Source organism: Passer montanus, unplaced genomic scaffold, assembly GCF_014805655.1.
Source record: "Passer montanus isolate IOZ18808 unplaced genomic scaffold, ASM1480565v1 scaffold21, whole genome shotgun sequence".
Lineage (NCBI taxonomy): Eukaryota > Metazoa > Chordata > Aves > Passeriformes > Passeridae > Passer > Passer montanus.
In genome coordinates, this window is record NW_024366703.1 from 11,777,510 (window position 1) to 11,797,730 (window position 20,221).

Consider the following 20,221-nt stretch of genomic DNA (forward strand, 5'->3'; position numbering starts at 1 on the left):
TTCCACAATAAAAAAGATCCTGTGCTCGGCTGTACACACCTGACTAGGAGGGCAAATGGCCACAGCATGTGCTTCTGCTTTTGTTAGCATTTACCTGGCATGCTCAAGCAACATGGTCACATTTTCTCCTTTATTCTAAAGGCAGTAAAATTAAACACAAACAAAGCAAATCACAGAACGAACAACTCATACACTGAACTCTACTGCTGCCTCTCATATGCTATGTAGCCTTTTCCCCTGGATTATTTTGGTGTGTGTAGGAGATACTGGTTGAGAACAAAGTCTCCCCCAAGCCTGTAAGATACCTAAAAGAGAAGATACCTAATGCTGTTAAAACAGAATGGTAGTGCATTTTTCATGGATATTATTTTTCCACAACTTTAATATACTGTTTGGATCCATCCTATCATTAGTCTCTGTTCAGTTCATCAATTGCTTCATTTATAAAAGTGTTTGAACTTCTACTTTACCTCAACCTGTATTACCAGTACAGGTTGCATCATTAAAATCCAGTCAATTAAATATTTTATGATACTTCCTGCATTATTGTTATGAGAGGAACATATGCTACTTTTTCATTTAACATTTCTGAACAGAATTGAAATAAATCTCAGTTTAAGAGATTCCCTGCACGGCTCCTCAATCTAGAAAATCTTTTAAGAACAGAGGACCAGATACATGACTGTACTGAAGTACCTAACAAAACTTTGTCCATGGATCTCTGCAGAGAAGGGTGATGTTTTCACATCTAAGGAGCCTTAGAACAGATTACTTAAACATGCAATCTGCTGTGTGCCTCTGAAAGTCAATCAACTGCAGCATGTGAATGCTAATACTCACATGAGCAGAGCTGCTGACATGGGTGAGTGTTTGCAGGAGGCAACACTTCAACAACATAGACAGACATTGTTCAAAAAATTCATTTACAGTTTGCGTGGGAACCAGCAAGGTGGTGATGATATTTATTTGTTTATTTATTTAGTATTTAGAACAGACTCATTCATGTCTAAAGAATCAGCAGAAACTTCTATGAATCCCTCACAGCACAGGTTTCTAAATCTAGCTCTGAAAACATCTGAAGAAACTTACAGCCTCTTCGAGGTCACATTCTTTAGCTCTTAAATACAGATACAATTTTCTTAGACAAAATTAGCAGCTTTCACTGTTTGTTTTTCTCCTCGCACAATTAGTGTTATTTCCTTCTAACTTCAGAAGTCAAGGTGTGTCAGAGTTGACATCTTTCAGAATTAGTTACAGCACAGACAAGACATCTGAAAATTCTGGCAATTTAAGTAACAGTATTTACAAGTACTAAACTTCATTTATGTTTACCACATCTTAAATTACTACTGCTCTTTAAAATCAGGAGCAGCTCAGCATAAACTACAATATCACAAACATATTTAGAACTTGACCTGACCTTGCAGTCTGAAATCAAGGGAACCTTCTGGTGGCCTGGACTCTTTTCAGGTCCATCTGTGAAAATGGCACTGTGCCACTGCTTACAAGGTGGGGTGCAAGATTCAGCAGTGCACAGGATGCAAACCCAGGGCAGGCAGCAGCCCCTCAAGCAGGAACTAGAGCTATGCACAGCCAGGAGAAATCACACAATAGCCTTTTGTTTTTTCTTCTAATTAATATTAAGCAAAAAGCATTATAAAAACAAATGTGTGAAGTAGCAACATGGTCAAGATCCTGAGATCAAATCCTGTTCATATCAGTTATAGCTGGAAAAGGTGAAAATTGTAAAAAACCCAATCTTATTCTCAGTCTTTTCGTACAATTTCATGCAAAATATTCACCATTTTCTGCCCTCATGTCTTTTGCAGAGCTAAGAGAATACTCCTTAGAAGTGTTGTAAGACATTTTAGATAAGCAGAGATGGAATACATGGATGATCCGTCATCCTCTGAATTCAGTTGGAAGCTTCTCAATGATTTCACATATTTTGAATTAAGCCCTGGAGTAGTAGTTATACTGTGTATGAAAAACAAATAAGACAAAAATCATTTAGGTTAAATCTTTCAAATGGCTAAATGCATGGTCAAGTTCACTCAGACTTGTGGAGTTGCACAGAAATTTGCAGGTTTAGAATTAGGCAGGCATCTTTCAAGAGGCAAACCCTGAAGCTATGAAAACCATTGCTTAGTAGGAAGTCTGTGTAAAGTCTTCACTCTTACTGCTGTTACTGCCTGCTAAAAATGTTTTTTACAAGAGTTAATGGGAAAATAGTAATTTTTCATAACTAAAAATTCCTTTTTGCTAGAGAAATCCAAGGAAGAGCACTGATCTCTGTTGCCTTGGCAACATTTCCTGAGAAACTCAAGCATTAAAGTATCCAGTATGCTCAAGAAAGTTGCAGTATCTATTTCATATTGGACATTTACCACATTTATTGTGTTGGCATGCACTCATCTATCATCTGTGAGTATTTGTCACAGAAAGCAATGGGCCAAATAATACATCAGAAATATCTGAGCTGACTTAAATGTACATGGTATTTTTCCTGCATATTTCCATGGCTACTGAAAGTTGTTACATCTATAGCCTAGGAAAAAAAAAGAGCATTCTTCCCTGATTTGTGGATATTAGCAAAATAAGTCCTGTCTTTCTCCTAATGCATTTCCTAACTGAGCAAAGGGATCACCTCTGCAATGTGGGAGGGAGCCTGTCCTTGAATCTCAGTCTGAACCCAAACCTTGGCTTTTCTCATGGGTTTTGTTGAGGGTGCTCCAGGGCACAGCATAGCTGCTTCTGAGATGAAGACTCTTAGGTCCACATGAGGAGTGGCTGTCTCTCTTGCTGCTTTTCATTGTAGGAGACTGAAAAATCTGACTTTCTCAGAGGTGCTAAAGCCATACTGAGGGACAAAATAAGCAGGAGTTGCAAGTCTGACACGTTGCAAAGAATCTCAACTTCTCTTTAAGTAAAACATAAGTGAAATAGGCTTGTTGGGGTAAAATAGACAGCACCAGCCTCTGTGAACCCAAAGCTAATTTTCATGTTTCCATCTCCCTTCAGTTTTTCTACAGGCTGCCCTGGATGTATTAAGAATAAGCAGAAAATAAAGCAGCACCAAAGTGGCTTGCTGCTAATCACTTCTGATCCATTAGAGGGAAGTGTTTGCACACAATGTACCATATAATTCCCTTCAACCACTTCTAATAATTTCTTTGGATGAAGATGATGAGATAGCAGAGTCTGCTTCTGACATAATGAATTATTTTATTGACAAATAAAATGAAATGTACTAATCACTACATTTACTACAGGACATTTGCTACAATCATTTTTATTAACAAAGGCAAAATATGAAGTGTTTTTGGGTTTTTTCTGACTGCATGTTAGTAGGCATAATTTGGGCTGGGCAGACATAACTTCTACCTAGACAATTCCTGTAAGGGTGCTACTTAACACCAAGATATGGTTTCTTTCTCAAGGGGGAAACAGCAGAACAAGAGACAACCCACATGATATAAATCATCCAGAATACCCAAATTTCCCAAAGAAACATTGCCAAAGAAAACAAAGAGGGAAGACATTAATCCTCCTGTGAAAATCTCAAGCTTCATCTAAATGAAAACTTCAGGTGAACTGAAATGTTGTGGGTGATTCCCAGTACAGGATAAGGAGATTGTTAATTGTCCTGCCTCAGACAGGTCTGCAGCCCTCTCTGAACCGTGGCTTCCTGTTCTGTGAATTATCTGCAGTGGCTGCTTCCGACCTCATCTCCGTTATTAGCAGAGGATTTATGTCATGCTCTGACCCCATCCTTCAGATGACCTCTCCTGCTCAAGGGGACACACACGTGCTGACACATGATTTTCTCATGCTAGCTTCTGACTTATTAGTTCCTTGAGTCATATTTCAAGGCAGTGTTTAGTACTGCCCCTTTGGAACTTTGTGTACCTCTGACAGTGAGGAACCACGAAACAAGCCCACAGTTGTGACAAGCTGCTCTGACTGTTGAACAGTAGCTGCTTATTTGTACCTTCCAAACTTTTCCAGCACCACTTAAAATACACAGAGTGTCTGCATATCTGTCCTGCATCTGCATTCCCCGATGATACTTGGAGAACTTTAATCATGGACTATCCAAGCTGCTAATGCACACTGCAGTTCAGTTATGCCAGTGTCTGAATGGCCTCCCTGGCTACACAATGCTATTTTTTTTGGTGAAAATTTTTTATGACTTGGCCAGCCTACACCTTACAGACAGCAGTCAGAGCAACAGAACTTCTACAGGCCATCGAGGATTTTGGTCTCAGTTATGTGTTAAGAACCACTGCTGCCCTCTGCTGCAGTATTTTGGGTTGTGTCTCTGATAACCAGTGAGAGCCACAAACATTCAAGTAAAATTTCTAGTCTTAGTAACCAGAACTCAGCATGCTTAATGTTTCCATTACTGACAAGATCATTCAAAAGCTCTGTTTCTAATTCATCAGAAAAGTCTGATGCTGCAGGGGCCAGGTTACATAGGAAAAATCAGATTAAAAAGATAAAGTTTTAACTCTTAGAAGAGGAACACCCTTGTAAGAGTTTGGACATGCTTTCTTTCTGCAGCAAATGCTGTCTCATCTTCTGATAATAAATAGCCATAGAAGAATAAGAACTATGAAGTGAGAAACTCACCTTGGGGCCAAAATGAGCACCAAGTTTCTGGGATACATCCCTGAAATATTAGCTTAAATGATGATGGACAGCCAAGTTCCAGGTCAATTGAACTAATCTTTCCTTCGTCTCAATTTATCCAGTTCTGATGAGATGCAGCTCATGACCCCTCAAACAGTTAGGTTTCTTCCTCACTGATACTAGGAAGAGTAACATGAGTCCAACCTTCCTATATTCACAGCTACTTCACAAAATGCTCCAGACACAGTTTATTTCTTCCCAGCCCTCCACAGACTCCAATAACCATCTCTTTTGTCATTTTGATCTGAATAGGTTGCATTGCTTACAGGTGAGAACAACTGTCATGTACACCTAAACAATTTTAGAATTATTTTATGTTTCCCAATCTCACAAATCCAATTACTTCTCTCTTGCAGAGCTTCCTGCACAGCATGGCAACTACAGTGTCTCAAACACACAATGCTAAATTTCAAAAACTCATCAGGAGACAGGAATAGATAAGCAGATGGTGGCAGGCCAGAAGAAGAAAGCCAGAGACACAGCCTTCCTACTCAGGGGAAAACCCAGGCTGCTCTCAGTAATTATCTGTGCGGGTCCCCAAAGGAATTAGATACACATTTCAAAGGAGGTGAGCTGAGAGTGTGGCTAATGAAGGAGCTGTGCATCCTTCCAGTGCATCCTTCCAGTGCATCCTTCCAAATGCTCAGGGTGTCCACAGGAGCTCTGAGTCCCTCATGGTGACTGGTTCATACTCTGAATGCTGAACCAGAGAAACATCCACAACTAAAACCACAATACTATCTTATGTCAAACCTGAAACTTCTTACAATAGGGCTGACACAGTCTTACATGTGTAGTAGATGGGACACAAAGAAGGGAACCTCTAACACACTGTCACTTGCAACTTCCAGCTGCTTCTATTTTTTGTGACACTTTCAGGTATATTTTCAGTTTTTCACTGAAAAACATACACTCCAGCTCCTGACCTGAGCTCAAGGCTTAGGTTCTTTCCACTGAGCAGAGTTTCCTACAGGGACAAGAGTTAAGTTTTGTCTCTCGTATCTCAGTGACAAGGAAGGTCCTTTGTGTCTTGGCCCCTTAAACAATTCAGTCATGACACAGAGGAATCCAAGCATAGTTCAAGGATTCCTGCTCAAAGGGGACTTACCAGAGCCATGACAGTTGGCTCTAAAAAGATTTGACTGGTCTCAATGAGAAAGTTGAGGACTCCAAATGAGAGCCAGCAAAAGAGATTATTCAGATGGTTCCTGCCTTCTCATTTCTGAACACATAATTTACCTCTCCAGCACATTTCTCCCTCTCACCTTCTCAGCATCATTCAGATCATGTGTAAATCTCATGTGGTAAGTTCTGACAAACTTATGGTTGCCAAGAGTGATTCCAGTACTCAAATTAATTCTGTAAATATATTAAATCTGACGCAATGTGCTTTGCAGATCACCATGAAGAGAGAAAAGCAGAAACCACAGATCTATAGAAACTAGTGCAATTAATTCTCTATCACACACTTTTCCTGATGACTGCAAAACTAAAACTGAAAATAATTCTGAAAATCAGCAACTTTGTTCTAGAATCAGCAGGAAGCCTTTCTATGAGAATTTTTGTATACTCTGCAGTTAAGTGAGGACATAATGGGGGGCTCAATTCTTCATAAACTCTAGTTCACTAAACACCTACCTCTAGGACTTTCCCAGTAATGAACTGGTGACATGCTTCACACTTGACTCCAAAAAGAACTTGGTAGTCCTTTTCGCAGTAAGGAGCACCATCTCTGAAAAAGAAAATTCATAAATTACAAACCACTTCTTACTAAACAGGTTACAGCATGATTTACTCTCTTTATTTGTCTTCAGTTTGCAACTCCTACACACAGACCCAGGTAAATGGGGAGAGTTCGAGGCAAACACTTTGTAACACAGGAAACAAAAATCATATTCTTGCTAATGCCTCTTAGAATTATTCCTTAAATTTCCATCAAGAGAAGGCATCCAGGACAAACTACTGAATTAATTTTCCTTCTTTAGAGCAGACTCTCTACACCTACAGGCGGTGCCGTTCCAGGGAATCAGTGTAATCACTGTCTCTGGGGTTGAGAGGAAATCACAGTCTATCACAAACAGAGAGTTTTTGTTCACTTCAGAAAAAAAAAGCCTTTGGTAGGCTGCAAGGCTATAAGCAGTTACTTTTAAGTGTAAGGTAATGTAGTATTTTAGTGTGAACAAGGACTGTACAGTAGAAGTGGAAACACTAGTCAGCCTAGGAGCATTTCTCAGGCACAACTTTTTTTTTTTTTTTAAAATTATAGATGCTACTTCTTATAAATATTACACACACATAAATGACAGGTTTGTGAAATGTACATTGTTTCCTTATTTTTTCTCTTTGCTATATGCTTGAAGGGGGAAAAAGAATCTGTATCTTCATTTCCGCTCTTTTATCATTTCCCTATTCTCTTCCTCTACACCTTCTTCAACTCAAAACCCTCTACATTAGTTTCTTATATGGAGATGAGAAATACAATGTCAGGTCAATTACACCATCACATTTACTCTTTTATCTAGCAAAGATAAAAAATGCACAAATTCCTACTTTTTTTCCCTCAAAATCACATGTTGGAGAGCAAAATGAAACAATGCTTTATCTGGTTGCTACAGAAAACACATGCAACAAACCACTTAATTCCCTATGGGAATGTGGAATTATACCTCTTTCAGACTGGTATTAAATATAGACTGCTATCATTAAACATGAGCTTTCAGTTGCACTTTGCAGTTCACTTTCCCAGTTCAGCTCTCACTGGGAACAAAGATTTTGGAGTGTATGAAAAGATGGTCTTTTCATAAAAGGACAGGACTTCCAGATGTGAATTTTGCTGCAAGCTCTTCTCTGCTAGCAGCTAAAACTGTGCCACGAGTTCAGAAGAGAAGCAGAGAGAGGTTACTCACTTGCTGATGTATTCCCCAGTTAGGACCTTCCCACAGGCCTTGCACTTAAAGCAGCCCAGGTGCCACTGCTTATCCAGGGCTAGCAATGCTTGTCCATTTTTGATGTCTCTTCCACAGCCAGCACAATCTGCAAACAAGCAAACAGATGTGTTTGTTGTCAGCGACTTGGTTCATTAACCTTAATTAAGTGCCCACCTGTCACAGCATTTGCTAGCCAAAGGGATGAACTGCACAGCAGTGCAAAGGTACATCTTCTTTTCCTTAAACCCTTACCAGGTCCTGTAAAAAAACCCCAATCTTTCTCTTTATAGACATTCTCAGCAGAAGAGGGAAAATACTTCTGTTTTTCATGCTGTTTATGATTCAAAGACCACCTGGCAAGCTCTGTACAAACTTCACTTTTGTCAGGAACAAGCTACCAAAAAGTCCTCACTGCAGAAAGTTCCTGTCGTGTACAGCAACCGCTGTCTGTGGCTCTGCTTTAGCGAGACCCCGAGAGCTTGCACGGAGCTGAGCGAGCAGCACAGGACTCGTCCTGTCCCCGTTGGGTGGCAGCAGAGCCCTGCCTGTGGCACAGGGACCAGGGCACACACCCTGCTCCAGGGACAGCCCTGGCACACACCTGCCTGCAGGGACAGCCCTGGCACACACCCTGCTCCAGGGACAGCCTCCAGGGACAGCCCTGGCACACACCTGCCTGCAGGGACAGCCCAGGGCACACACCCTGTTCCAGGGACAGGTGAGGGTACATACCCTGCTCCAGGGCCAGCCCAGGGCACACACCTTGCTCCAGGGCACCCACCTTCCTGCAGAGACAGCCCACGGCAGGGCTGATAGCCCTGTCACTGCAGTGGGGGCTGCAGGGAGGGTGTGTTGCTGCCCACCTGCAGCTATGGGAAACTGAAGCTCTCCTGGTCTCTAACTGGCAAAAGGACTCTGGCTCAGGAGTTTTGGTACTGTCCTGGTGGTCACTTTTCACTGCAATCAATCCTGGAGGACCCTGATGGCAGAAGAGGAACCAGGAGCACTCTGTGCCAGGGGATGCCATAATATCTCATGTTACATCAGAAATCTCTAGCTCAGCCCCAAGCTTCCATTCCTCTCCCTTCAAACATAAAATGCTCAGAAAGATTTCCTGTTAAGGGCAGTCCAGCACATGGAAAGATCTAAAGAGACTGATGTGGCAGACAGCACTGAACTGCAAGGGTTGTGCTTCTGTGCCCAGCCTCAGGGGACAGGAGCACTGAGGGAGGGAAGGGCCTGGAAGCCCAGTGAAGCGGAAAGGGAATGCCCATCAGCTGAGCCACTCGTGGAAGCCACAGAGACAGCCTGGAACAAAAGATTTCCCAGATACTACTATCCTGGTGTTCCTTTGGTGAATGCCTGAAACATCAACAAATCACAAGAAATGGAGACAAACAGAACTGAGTTGTTAAAGCCCTGGCAGCAGGGAAGACATCACCCTGGCTCTAACACTCCAGCTGACTGAGCAGGTACAGCCCAAAAACCTTCATCTCCTCATGGGTTTAAGCCCAGGCAACACCATGCCTTGCAAAAGGTCAAGTCCAAGTTTATTATCACAACGGATAATGAGAGCAGAGTCAGTCCTTTTGACTAAAGGGCATGACTTTGGTTTGTTGGATAACAGGCCAAAAGAACCCCAAATATCTGCTGCACATTCCTACTATCCAGGAATCCACCACTGCATCTCCCTCTTCCTATCAGCATTCTTCTTCTCAAATCCCCTAAAAAGGAGGGGAGGGGGACTAAGCACGGTGGTATCTTGTGACAAAATACGAGTCACAGACTTTTGACACAACTTGGATTTGAAAAGCAGCCCTGAGATGTCCTAATACCAGGATTCTGCTCTAGAGGACATATGTTACAAGCTGAAATCATGAAATGACAAGGAGTGACACCATGTAATGTATCCCTCTGCTCTGCCATGACAGCTGAAGGCTCCATGCCAGTCTGTGATGACAGCAAAGGCTGGAACAGGTCACCAAGGGAGGCTCTGGAATTTCCAGCACTGGGAGAGGAAGGGACAAACACGTGCCAGAGTGGCTTTGGCATGCTGATCTGGCCTTTGGTTTGGGGAGGATACTGCATCATCTCTTGAGGTCCCTTCCAGCCCTCATTTCCTTAAGCTAAATGTGAAACCATGCAACATGACTTTGACTGTGAGAGCAAATGAGATCCTCCCCCCAGCCCCAGTTTTAAACGAGCACCCATTTCTCAGCTCCCTAGCACTCCTGCGTCCTCCGGGTGTGCCAGCCTCCATAGCCAACCTGGACCCTGGCACACTGTGATGCATTCCCTGCTACGTTTTCCCTCAAAAAATCTGCTGTATTTTCCATGCTGTTTTCATTTTTGTCTGGGAAACTTCAGTGAAGCTGAAATTTTCACGAAGCTGAAATTTCTCAGAAATGGAATCAATAAATAGATTTTTAAAACACTTAATTTCCAAGGCAGTGGGAATAGAGAAACTGCCTTACACAAAAGGTCCACCTAGTCCAGCATCTTTATTGATGCCAAAACCAGATACATGGGGGAAGTAGGGATCCATGAAGGTACCTCTGACTGTTTAATTGCTTCTTTGGAAGCCAAATCACAGTTAAGTCTGAGCACCACACTTAGTATTAGTGCTCATGTTTAATACAAGGGTTGGAAACATCCTTTTATTATTCTATAGCACCAATGACATCTACACTCTTTCTGGGTTCCTTGAAGTGTTTTGCAAAAGGGAATTAACATAATTTCCATTCTGCTAATACAACAGACACATTGAATGTCTAGGAGCAAAGTAAACTAATAGCCCAGTACTGCTGTATTAGGCTGAGATGGCTTCTAAATAAATCTGATTTTAATTCTGACAAAACTGTTGGGTATATACATGAAAAGCTTGCAATTATCATTATCTCCTAAAATAGAAAGTGAATAGGGCTGGGCTGGGCTAAGAAAAGACTATTTGTTCATCCAAATTCTACAAATAAAAGCCATTATGATCTCAGGCCTGCATGTGGCACATTTAAGCCCTTGGCTGAATGTCATCAACGTATGCAGGCAGGGTCTCAGTATCACATTAAACACAATCTGTATCTGTCTAACCTATAACTAGCACATGCTGCAGATAAAAGGGCTGTGAGGTAAGAATAGTGGTCCACAACCATATGCCAGAGCAGACTGAAAAACCTGACAATCCTTCCTGGATTTGTGTACAATGGCTCCCACCATGGTGCTCTCTGGTTTCACACCTGGGTCTACCAGACTCCACCCCTTGAATCTGAGCTTTCTTGCATTTTCTTTTTGCCGTATCACCTGGATTCTTCCTTACTGCCATTCCTTGCACATGACACATTCAGCAGTGCCAAGATAACAAAGAGGAGAAGGCAGACAGTGCAGTGTGCTGGTTAAAATGCAGAGAGAGCAGTACAGCTCCCAGATGCACTCAGATATATGTCATATTTGACATGTCTGGGTACAAAAGAGAATGCCTGGACTAAAGAACTGTGCTGTGGAGTCAGCCAGCCCACAAGCATGGGAAAGTGGGGGGACAGGGCACACCACTATAATATATGATTTAGACCTCCACTCTCCCACCACCTTTAGCAGCCCCACTAAAAGCCACAGGTCAGGCTGAGCTGCCACCCATGACACCTTGCTTGTAAAGATATGAGAAAATGTGTTTCCCTTTTTAGCATCTGCACCACCCCAGACATCCAGGAGTGAAGCATCCTGCACAGCAAGCCATTTGTCACTGTCTAAATTAAGCAGTGGATTTTCTGCCTTTGCCTCCCTCCCCTGCTCTCAGCCAATAGTGCACAGGTGAGCTCAGAGCTGATACAGCTCTGGGATTAACCCTCAGCACACAGAGCAGGACTTCACTCACTCCCATGTGGATTGCTTTACAAATTTAATAGCAAATATGTCTTTATTCCACATTCTCTCCTCATGCCATATGATTTTTGAGGGAGAAACCATCTCTATGTGCTTTTGTCCTAATAAAGAGGGATATGCAAAGTCATGTGAAGGATTACACCAGCTCCATGCAGGGTTAGCTCTGTGAACAAAGCTAATAGCAGTCTGATTTAATTAAGTCACCAAAGAGTTCATTTCAATCCTGATGGCCATCAGAAGTACATATCCAATAGATAAAATCTGAAGCTGCCACAACCCCCGCAGGTCACAGGTATTTTGTACTCTTATTACACTCCTTTTATAACAATCTCCCCTCCTTATAAAACATGGATGTGTGAGCTTTACAAAGACAGCACCAGCAGGCTTCTGTTCTGAAACAGGAAAAGCAGGGAAGAACTGGGGGGGATTTTGTTTTAATACTTAAAAGAAACAGTAAGTTTTCATTGGACTTACACAGAAATACATTGTCAAACATAGCTGGACCTAAAGAGCAAGTGATTTGGAAGTGATGAAAGAGGCAAATATTATCACCGGAGTCAAGGTCAAGAAATCTCTAGGTATAAATAGCTCTTAGTCACCTTGAAAAACAACTTATATCCCTGTAATTCTTCTGTGGCAATTTGAAGGTTGTGCAATTGCAATTTCTCATAGAGGTGGGGAGACCACAGTTTTTTCTCAGTCACCCTTCAACAACAGATCAGGCAACACCTTCTAAAGCCTTGCTTTAAAATTGAAAAGGTTGAGGATATCATGCAGGCTTTTCCAGATCTTCAAGATATTTCTGTCAAAGCTAAAAATACAAACTCACTATGTTCACAGCATGACAAACATTTTCAAAGTTTAAAGCATAAGCATTTGGTCATTGAGGCTGTGATACATTCTGTAAGTCAGAGAAGGACGTACAATATTGGGAATTTTACATGCAGGATTTAAATCTGAGCATGTAACTCAGGAAATCTGCTGCCAAACCCCTTCTCTTTGCCACTGCAAGGATGGGAAATGTTTGTCAGAACAAATTCACTATTGCCCTTTTGCTGAAGGCAAAACAAATCCACATAGGCAGCCTTGTACTCTTGAAATCTAACAATAAGAGGCTGGGCTCATACAATGGAGGGAAATAAATTTCCCATGGGAAGTGCAGTATAGCTTTGACAGTTTATTATAAATAGCAACTTGGGAAAAACTGATATTTTCAAAACAAGTAGTTAGAGAAAATAAAACTATTTCAGTTGATTAAATAGGGAAAGAAATCCCAGTGGCATGAAGTGGCATTCTTTGCTTGCAGCACAAGTCCCTGGAACCATCTGAGTGCCCAACAGTGACTTGTCTTTTCAAGAAACACATTGTTGTACATCTTGGATTAGACCAGTCACTAGTGCTGTCCCCCAGGGCCAGTATGGGGCCCAGTCCTGTTTAATATCTTTATTAATGATCTAAATTTCGCCAGGGTAGGTTTATGTTGGACATTAGGAAGAATTTCCTCAGAGAAAGTGTGATTAGACACTGGAATGGACTGCCTGGGGAGGTGCTGGAGTTGCCATTCCTGGAGGTGTTTCAGGAAAGCCTGGATGTGTCACTCAGTGTCATGGTCTGCTTGGCACAGTGGTATTGGGGCATAAGCCCCAGTGATCTCAGAGATCTTTTCCAACCTAGATGATTCTGTGATTACTGCAATTTGCTGTTTCATCACCTGATTTAATTAGAAGTGATTCAGAAGGTTGAATGCTCCTCCCCACCCCCCGTTGTTCTGTATTGATTTGAGTGTTTAACAGAGAAAGGCAATTCCTTGTTTCTACATCTTTCTATTCCTCATTCCCAAAGGAGACCAAACCAAGTGACCTTCTGACACATGACTCCAGCAAACTGTCCCTGAAAAAAATCATATCACCAAGTTAACCTTTTTCCACTACATCAATTCCACTTCTTTCTTCAACCTCATCTTTCACACAGGTATCTGAACTGAGAATAAGAGGGTGGATGAAACAGGAGGAGAAAGAAAGAGCAAACACACTACACACAATGAAGAGTTTTTAATTGTCCTGTGAAAGAAAGAGAAAGTTTTTTGGGTTTCTTCCCATCCCAGCACCCCCAGAGCCCCACCTGTAAAACTACTCTAAAGGATAAACCAGGACCAAGTACATATAAGCTGAGGTCAGTTTTTATCCCATCATTTCTTTAACCACATTTCAGTACTCAGGTAGCTCCTGCTGAATTCAAGGTCACAATCCCCACTCACAGTACCCCAAGGGAATTGCACCATTATCTCAGAGCTTCATTGTTTAACACCCAGTTCATGGATAGCACATTGTGTCTCTTAATTTGCAGACTGTTTTGGATAATTTTCAACTGTTACTCTTGGAAAACAAGCAATTCCAACAGGGTGCAAACTCCCCAAAATAAGAATAAAACTTATGACAACCTTTAGGAAGGTTTTTATGGCCAGATAATATTACGGCAAACTAAGGTCTAGCTAACAGCTAATTCACTTTTCACATTCTTTTGAAGTGACCTCTGATTCCTGACTTACTACCTGGCAGGCTTTCTGAACATGACAATTCCCAGATACTCCAGTCCCTGGGGATCTCCTCTAATCTCCTCTATAGTTGTGTTCTCCAAGCTAGTGATCCCACCTCATCCAACACCCATTTACTGAGGAATTCCTTGCACCTCCCCCAGAACTTCCTTTGGAATTAGCTTTGGAGTAGCACTCCTCCAGTAAAACCTAAGGGCATGGATGTGTTTTGATTTCCAAGTTCAAGATGGGGTTACACACAGGCAAATAAGAACTGACACATCTTTAGTACTGTCCAATTTACTGTAACACAAAAGCATCCAAAAGAAATGGGGAAACTGGACTGCAAACATCTTCCTGAAGAACAGCTATTTTTTGAAAGGAATTTTCTGACACAAAACTCATAAATCAGAAACTTCCTGCCCTGCCACAACTATATTTTAAATACAGTTGCTGCTCTATCTCTATCACCCCAAAGTTCAGTTTCTAACAAAGCTGCTCTACCTCCAGAGAAGGATTCAACACAATTTAACAAGCAGCATTACAATACCAGTCCTTATAAACTAGGAAATAGCTGTGCAAATGGAGGCTACTTGAGTAATTTATCCATTTTTCTGAGTGAGGGCATAAAGTGAAATAAAATTAATCCTAGAAAGTAATTCAAATTACAAAATGCTTCAAAAACTGCAAGCATTCTTCAAAAGAATAAATCATCTTCAAACAATCATACAAATTGGCCAGTGTCATTAAAAGAATTGCATATTCTTAGGCACAATCTAATGGCTTTTGCCAGAAAGGAACTCTGCTTGGGTTTGCATAGTTTCTTGAACTTTTATCATGTCATGAACATTGATTTGCTTCTACTATTCTTAAAAGGGGGGATGGGGTAAAATTTTAGATCCAGTGTATGCTGTATTAAGTCATAAATGTAGCTGCCATGTTGTTATAATAACCATGCAAGGTTATTATAATCAAATTCTGACTAAAAAAATGGAGACTAAAATAGTGACATTTAAAAAATAAAGGATTTCATTTAAAATTTATAGTTTTAAATAAATCTGAGTTAGAAGTGGGATCTGAAAACACAAGGAATACACTGACTTCCCTTTTACTATTTATGACCAAAATTGGAGTATATGAGATGTTCCACTTTCAAAATTTTTAAGGTCATGGTGATCCAAAGTGAATAGTTTTATAAGCTACAGACTCTTGAAAAATATAAATTCCAAAATTTAAATATATTTTAATTCATTTACATTCTTCATGTGTCTAGCAAATTTCTGAAAGTAAAAAATATCCACAGATACTTTATGCATTCTAAATAAAATTTCAACTTTCATTCAAATAGAGTTTGACAACTCATTAGCAAAAATACTTGTTAGGGAAAAATATAGATGTTAAATAATATGATGACTTTATGCAGAACTATATTAGTTTAAGTAGATGTGTACAGATATGAAGTACCCTCATGTTTATCAATTAGTATTTTATAATTAAAAATCTAAATGTAATCCAAGGTTACAATCAGTCAGTGTAATCAAGGTTTCCTGGGTTATTGAACAAACCATGATTAAAATCAATTATTTAAATCACAGTGTTTGAAGTCAATCAACAGTGATGTCCATAGTATGCTTTTATTCTATGGTAAAGAGAAAAAAAAAAAAAAAGAGAGATATGGGACAATGTGTGCCCCTTATGTCTAGATCCCCAAAACCTCAACTGAATCTCCAGTAGCTAAACACAGGCTTGAGTGCCACAGAGATATGGGAGTTATTCTGCTTATGTAAACAGACAAGCCAAGAATGAAATGAGAAAAAATTTGTGTTACAGCACACAAAAAATATTAAATGCTTAAGGCTAAAAATGTTAAAAATTTAAAACTTAAAAATGCATGTGCACAAACAAAACTGTCGAGCCTCTCTAAGCTCCCCAGGGAAATCACTGGAGTTGTGGATTTTGTGGGTGAATATTCCTTAACACAAAGTGAGGTCAGTGTCTCTCACAAGGCCCATCTCCACCTGTGCCAAGTACCTGTGTAGCTTTGACACAGGGTTAAATTGGAAAATATTTCCTAAGAATAAGCTCAAAATCATGTGTTGGATGTTGCTCAACACCTTTTAAAATCACTGCAGATATCTTGCTTAGCAACAGTCAGCCAACTTTCCCCTGCACTTTTAAATTCTCTGTGGAATTGAAGGAGTTTTCAGAGAGCTCCAGGAAAAAAATTATAAAGAACAAAATAATGAAAAATTAGTTAAATGTGACCAGTTATAAATCCAAGCTGCAGACTTTTCTCAAGAACTATGATTAAAAGCTAATTAGCTAATTTCTAAAAGCATTTCAGCTAATTTCTAATGGAGAAGTTTGTGATACTTATACATCAGCTCTGACATTACTTTTGGCAGCAATGACTTACATTTTTATCTAATGAAAGGACAGTTATGTCCTGACTATAGGACTACATTAAGAATTAAAGAGCCTTTTAAAAAGGACTGCAAAGTAAATTTGCTTATCCATTTTGATGCTCTGTGTTTCAAATACAAGCTCACTTTCCTGCCACTGTCTGGGCAGTGAGGCAAAAGATGATTCCTATTTTTAACTTCTCACCTCTTCCTGTTTCAGTAGGTATGGTATGTTGGCTCTGCTTTACTTCAGTATTACCAGAACTTTGTTGGAAGTTTCATTTATTTACTGGGAACTTCACTGCCTGCATATTTTTCAAAGAGATAAGGCTATTGAATAATTAACAAAGATACCTTTTCCCACAAGTTCATTAAGCTTATTATTTATATCACAATAGAGCAAAGATCCCCAGTTGTGAGGCCAAATCCAACCCTGTAGACTCTGTACTGATAGGCATGACAGCATTTGTCCCAAAGAGCTGGCATTCTTGGAGCCAGAACATAATGTGCAGAGCAGACAAGGACAAGCACACAAAACACGATGTGAAATCTCCACGTGGACGCCGGCTGCTTGGGGAACAGCTGCACCCAGGATTATTCATGGAACGCTCTGGGGGTCAGTTTGAAAACTCTGGTCCACGTCTTGGCTGTACTCTAATGCTCTGTACTCACAGGAGAGACTCTTACAAAGAAAGGGAAGTTGAAATATCTTCCCTCTGCTCCTTTCCAAACAGTCTCACTACTGGCATTTATAGGACACAAGTTTCTATTTCACTGAAAAGAAACAATGGTGAAAGTCTTTGTCACCATTTTGAAAGATGAATTTTTCAAAATGAAATCTCCTGTTAGGTGATTGTAATGCTTCAGTTTCTTTTGGATAGGGAGGTTTGTCCCAGAAAACATGCTTGTCACTTGAAATGCAATTTCCTAGCTAGTTCATGTACATCACTAAAATTATCCAACCTTCCACCAAAAAGATAATCAGAAACAACTAAAACTTCCAGACCAGCACCCAGATAAGGAACCAACAGAGACAGGCAGAAAATGACACAGCATTCTTATTACTGAGGTGCCTTATTGTGGGAATAGTGAATTTCCCAAGGAAAAGAACCTCAGCTTGAGGAAGAGTATCTAAACTATATTCAAAGACATGTATAGTCTCTTCTGGATTCCGAAGATGATGCCAGGGCCAGAAAAGTCCTGGCTCGAGCTCCACAGCCTGCTGGCACCACCTCCTGTGCCTGTCCCAGGTGAGGGGATCCCTGTACAGCTGCTCTGCTCTCAGCTGGACTTCTCACAATGCCTCTTGTGCATCCAGGAAAAAATGGAAGCCAGTGTGGTACTTTTTAAAAATGAAGGTCTGACTAGACTGGACACTTTTCTTTTTAAAGTCTGCATCAGTTCATTTACCAGCTGCCTTGGGGAGAATTCATTGATAAAATGCTCTAATGGAAGGCATTTTATGTAACTATGCAACTGCACAGTTGCAGTTTTGCCCAAAATTTAGAAGTAACAGGTGCCTGCACAACTGGTTTTCTGTTTTCTTGTCTCTGCAATGTGGACCTAAAACACAGTGTGTTACCATGCAGCCAGAACACAACAGAGAGTAGAAAGAACTAAAGACAGTACAAACCAGGCAATCATGACACCAAATACAAAACCTGGCACTGCTTAAAATATAAGTAGCAATTACTGGGATACATTATTGCATTACTCCTTTATTGGGCCCCAAATAAAAAAAAAAAACTTCATGTCTTTGACAGAATCTTGAAAACCCTGAACTATCCAAGGCATCAACACCTCACTTCTAGTCAGTGTTATCTACTTGTCCCCTGTTTCTGTGCTGCTCTACATCTGTCCCAGTCACTTTGCTTTATACTTCACTTGCCATTTATCAAGCTGTCATATGAAATAAAACAATAACAAAACCAAACACCACTCATTTCATTTGTCTGCAAAGTTATTTACAGGTATTTGTTATTAGATTTCCTGCTGAATGAATGAAGATCCCAAAGTTAGTGCACTGTGTATTTCCAGCACCAGCCAAGGAATAGGATTGATTAAATTATAAATTATGATTACTCTACCGCATTTGAATTTTAAAAATTTAGAATAAAAATAGAGTCACTGAATTGGTTCTTCAAGAAAATAGCTATAATTTCAGGTAACACATGTGCAGTGAAAGAAATATATTACTAATATAAATAAGGTAAATGAGTACTATAGACCACACTAATACTAAACAAAAAAAGAAAATTAATTATTTAGTATTTTCCCATCTGATTTTCACTGCTGTGCACTACAATAAGTGTAACAATATTCAGGTTCATGTTATTCAAGATGTTAACCCCTGTATTCAAACACATTTGATTTTCCTTGAAATCATCCAAGCAAAGCTGTCAGTACGTTTTCATTTGTGTGAAGCAACAGGCACTGGAAAATGTCATATCAGCATTAATGCAGACATTCTAGGATAGAAGGATTCCTTTCACATTACACAAAGCAATCAAACCTGGTATATTTGCAGTCTACTGTATTCCATCAAACTTTCCTTGTTTTAAGGAAAGTCTCCCCTACTTAAAAGTAATCACAGGAAGCTGACAGCAATATAGGATATAAAATAGATGCCTAGTGTGAATCTGAGTCTTCCCTAAAAGAACTTGTATTTTAAAAAGTCCTTTCAAAAATGGCAAAGTATTTGAAAAATAAATTTTTCAAATGTCTGGCATGTATTAGCCAGCAGGAGAAACCTGGAAGTTATGTGAAATACTTGACACTAATTAAAATTTACTCTTTGGTGCCAGCAAGATACAGAAAAGTATCTAGGTCAAATTTTGCAAAAAGTTAAAGCAGCAACTGGCATATCTTTGAAGGCAGAGGATGCTTCATTGATTTTTCTTTTATTGATTAGTTCTGAACATATAACATAAGCTGTTCTCATTCTTATTTGTCTGTTTTGCAGAGTTTTGCACTAAAATGACCTGAAGCTCTATACTACACATTTCTGCAAGTCTTTGTCCATAAAAGAACAAGATGCACCACGGCAGGTGCCTACAGATTTCAAAGTAGTGCACTCTAAGGTGTTGAGAGCAGGAGCTCTCTTGCTGTGTGTACTGGCAAACCAGTTTGTCAGCAGGACACAATTATGATTAAAAACCCCAATAAATCTCATCACAAGTCACACAAAATGTTGTTTTATAATCCTTGCTACCTATGGCTTCAGTGTGGAAGCAAGAAGCAATTCCAGTAGAGAGCATGGCTGTGGGGAAGTGAGTGTCCAGCTCTCTGGCTTGCTAAGTATCAGACAAGGTCAACCTGTCATTTTCTAGGGGCATTCTGGCACCTGGAGTCAGGCATGTGGCAAGTGCCACACTGCTGGACAGGTGTGCCACCTTTGGAGAGCCAGATCCAGATTCTTCTATGCTCTGGCATGTTCAGAAAAAGAATATCAGTACTGTCCAAGGTCCCTGTGCCTTGCAGTTCCTTGCCAATTATGCCCCCTAGATATCAATTTCCACATCATTCCTCTGTCTCAGAAGGATTCTCTGGGTGCCTGAAGTCCCTCATAAATTTTTATGTTGCTTTTTAAGTCTTTTAAGCCGTTCTGCAGGTTCCTGAATTCTTCCTCAACTGATTACGTCTGTGCATTTTCAGCTGCAAATCTACAATTATAGAGGAAAAGCATTACTTCCCAGACAGAGAGGCACGATAACAAAAAATGTCTCTCATTTTCCTTTTGTCTAAGGGTTTGATTACATGTTCTCAGGCAAATCAGATATCCTGAGATTCAC

General features: G+C 40.3%; 1 protein-coding gene across 20 annotated transcripts in view; it reads right to left on the reverse strand.

Annotated features, from left to right (window-relative positions):
* Window positions 1-20,221, reverse strand: part of ABLIM1 (actin binding LIM protein 1) — a 185,611-nt gene that overhangs the window by 60,024 nt on the left and 105,366 nt on the right. For all 20 annotated transcript variants that reach the window (XM_039709090.1, XM_039709086.1, XM_039709089.1 and 17 more), the window contains 2 exons: window positions 7,599-7,725; window positions 6,331-6,424 (listed from right to left, as the gene is read on the reverse strand). In XM_039709090.1, coding sequence (XP_039565024.1) covers window positions 6,331-6,424; window positions 7,599-7,725 — 221 coding nt within the window. The remainder of the gene's footprint in view (window positions 1-6,330; window positions 6,425-7,598; window positions 7,726-20,221) is intronic.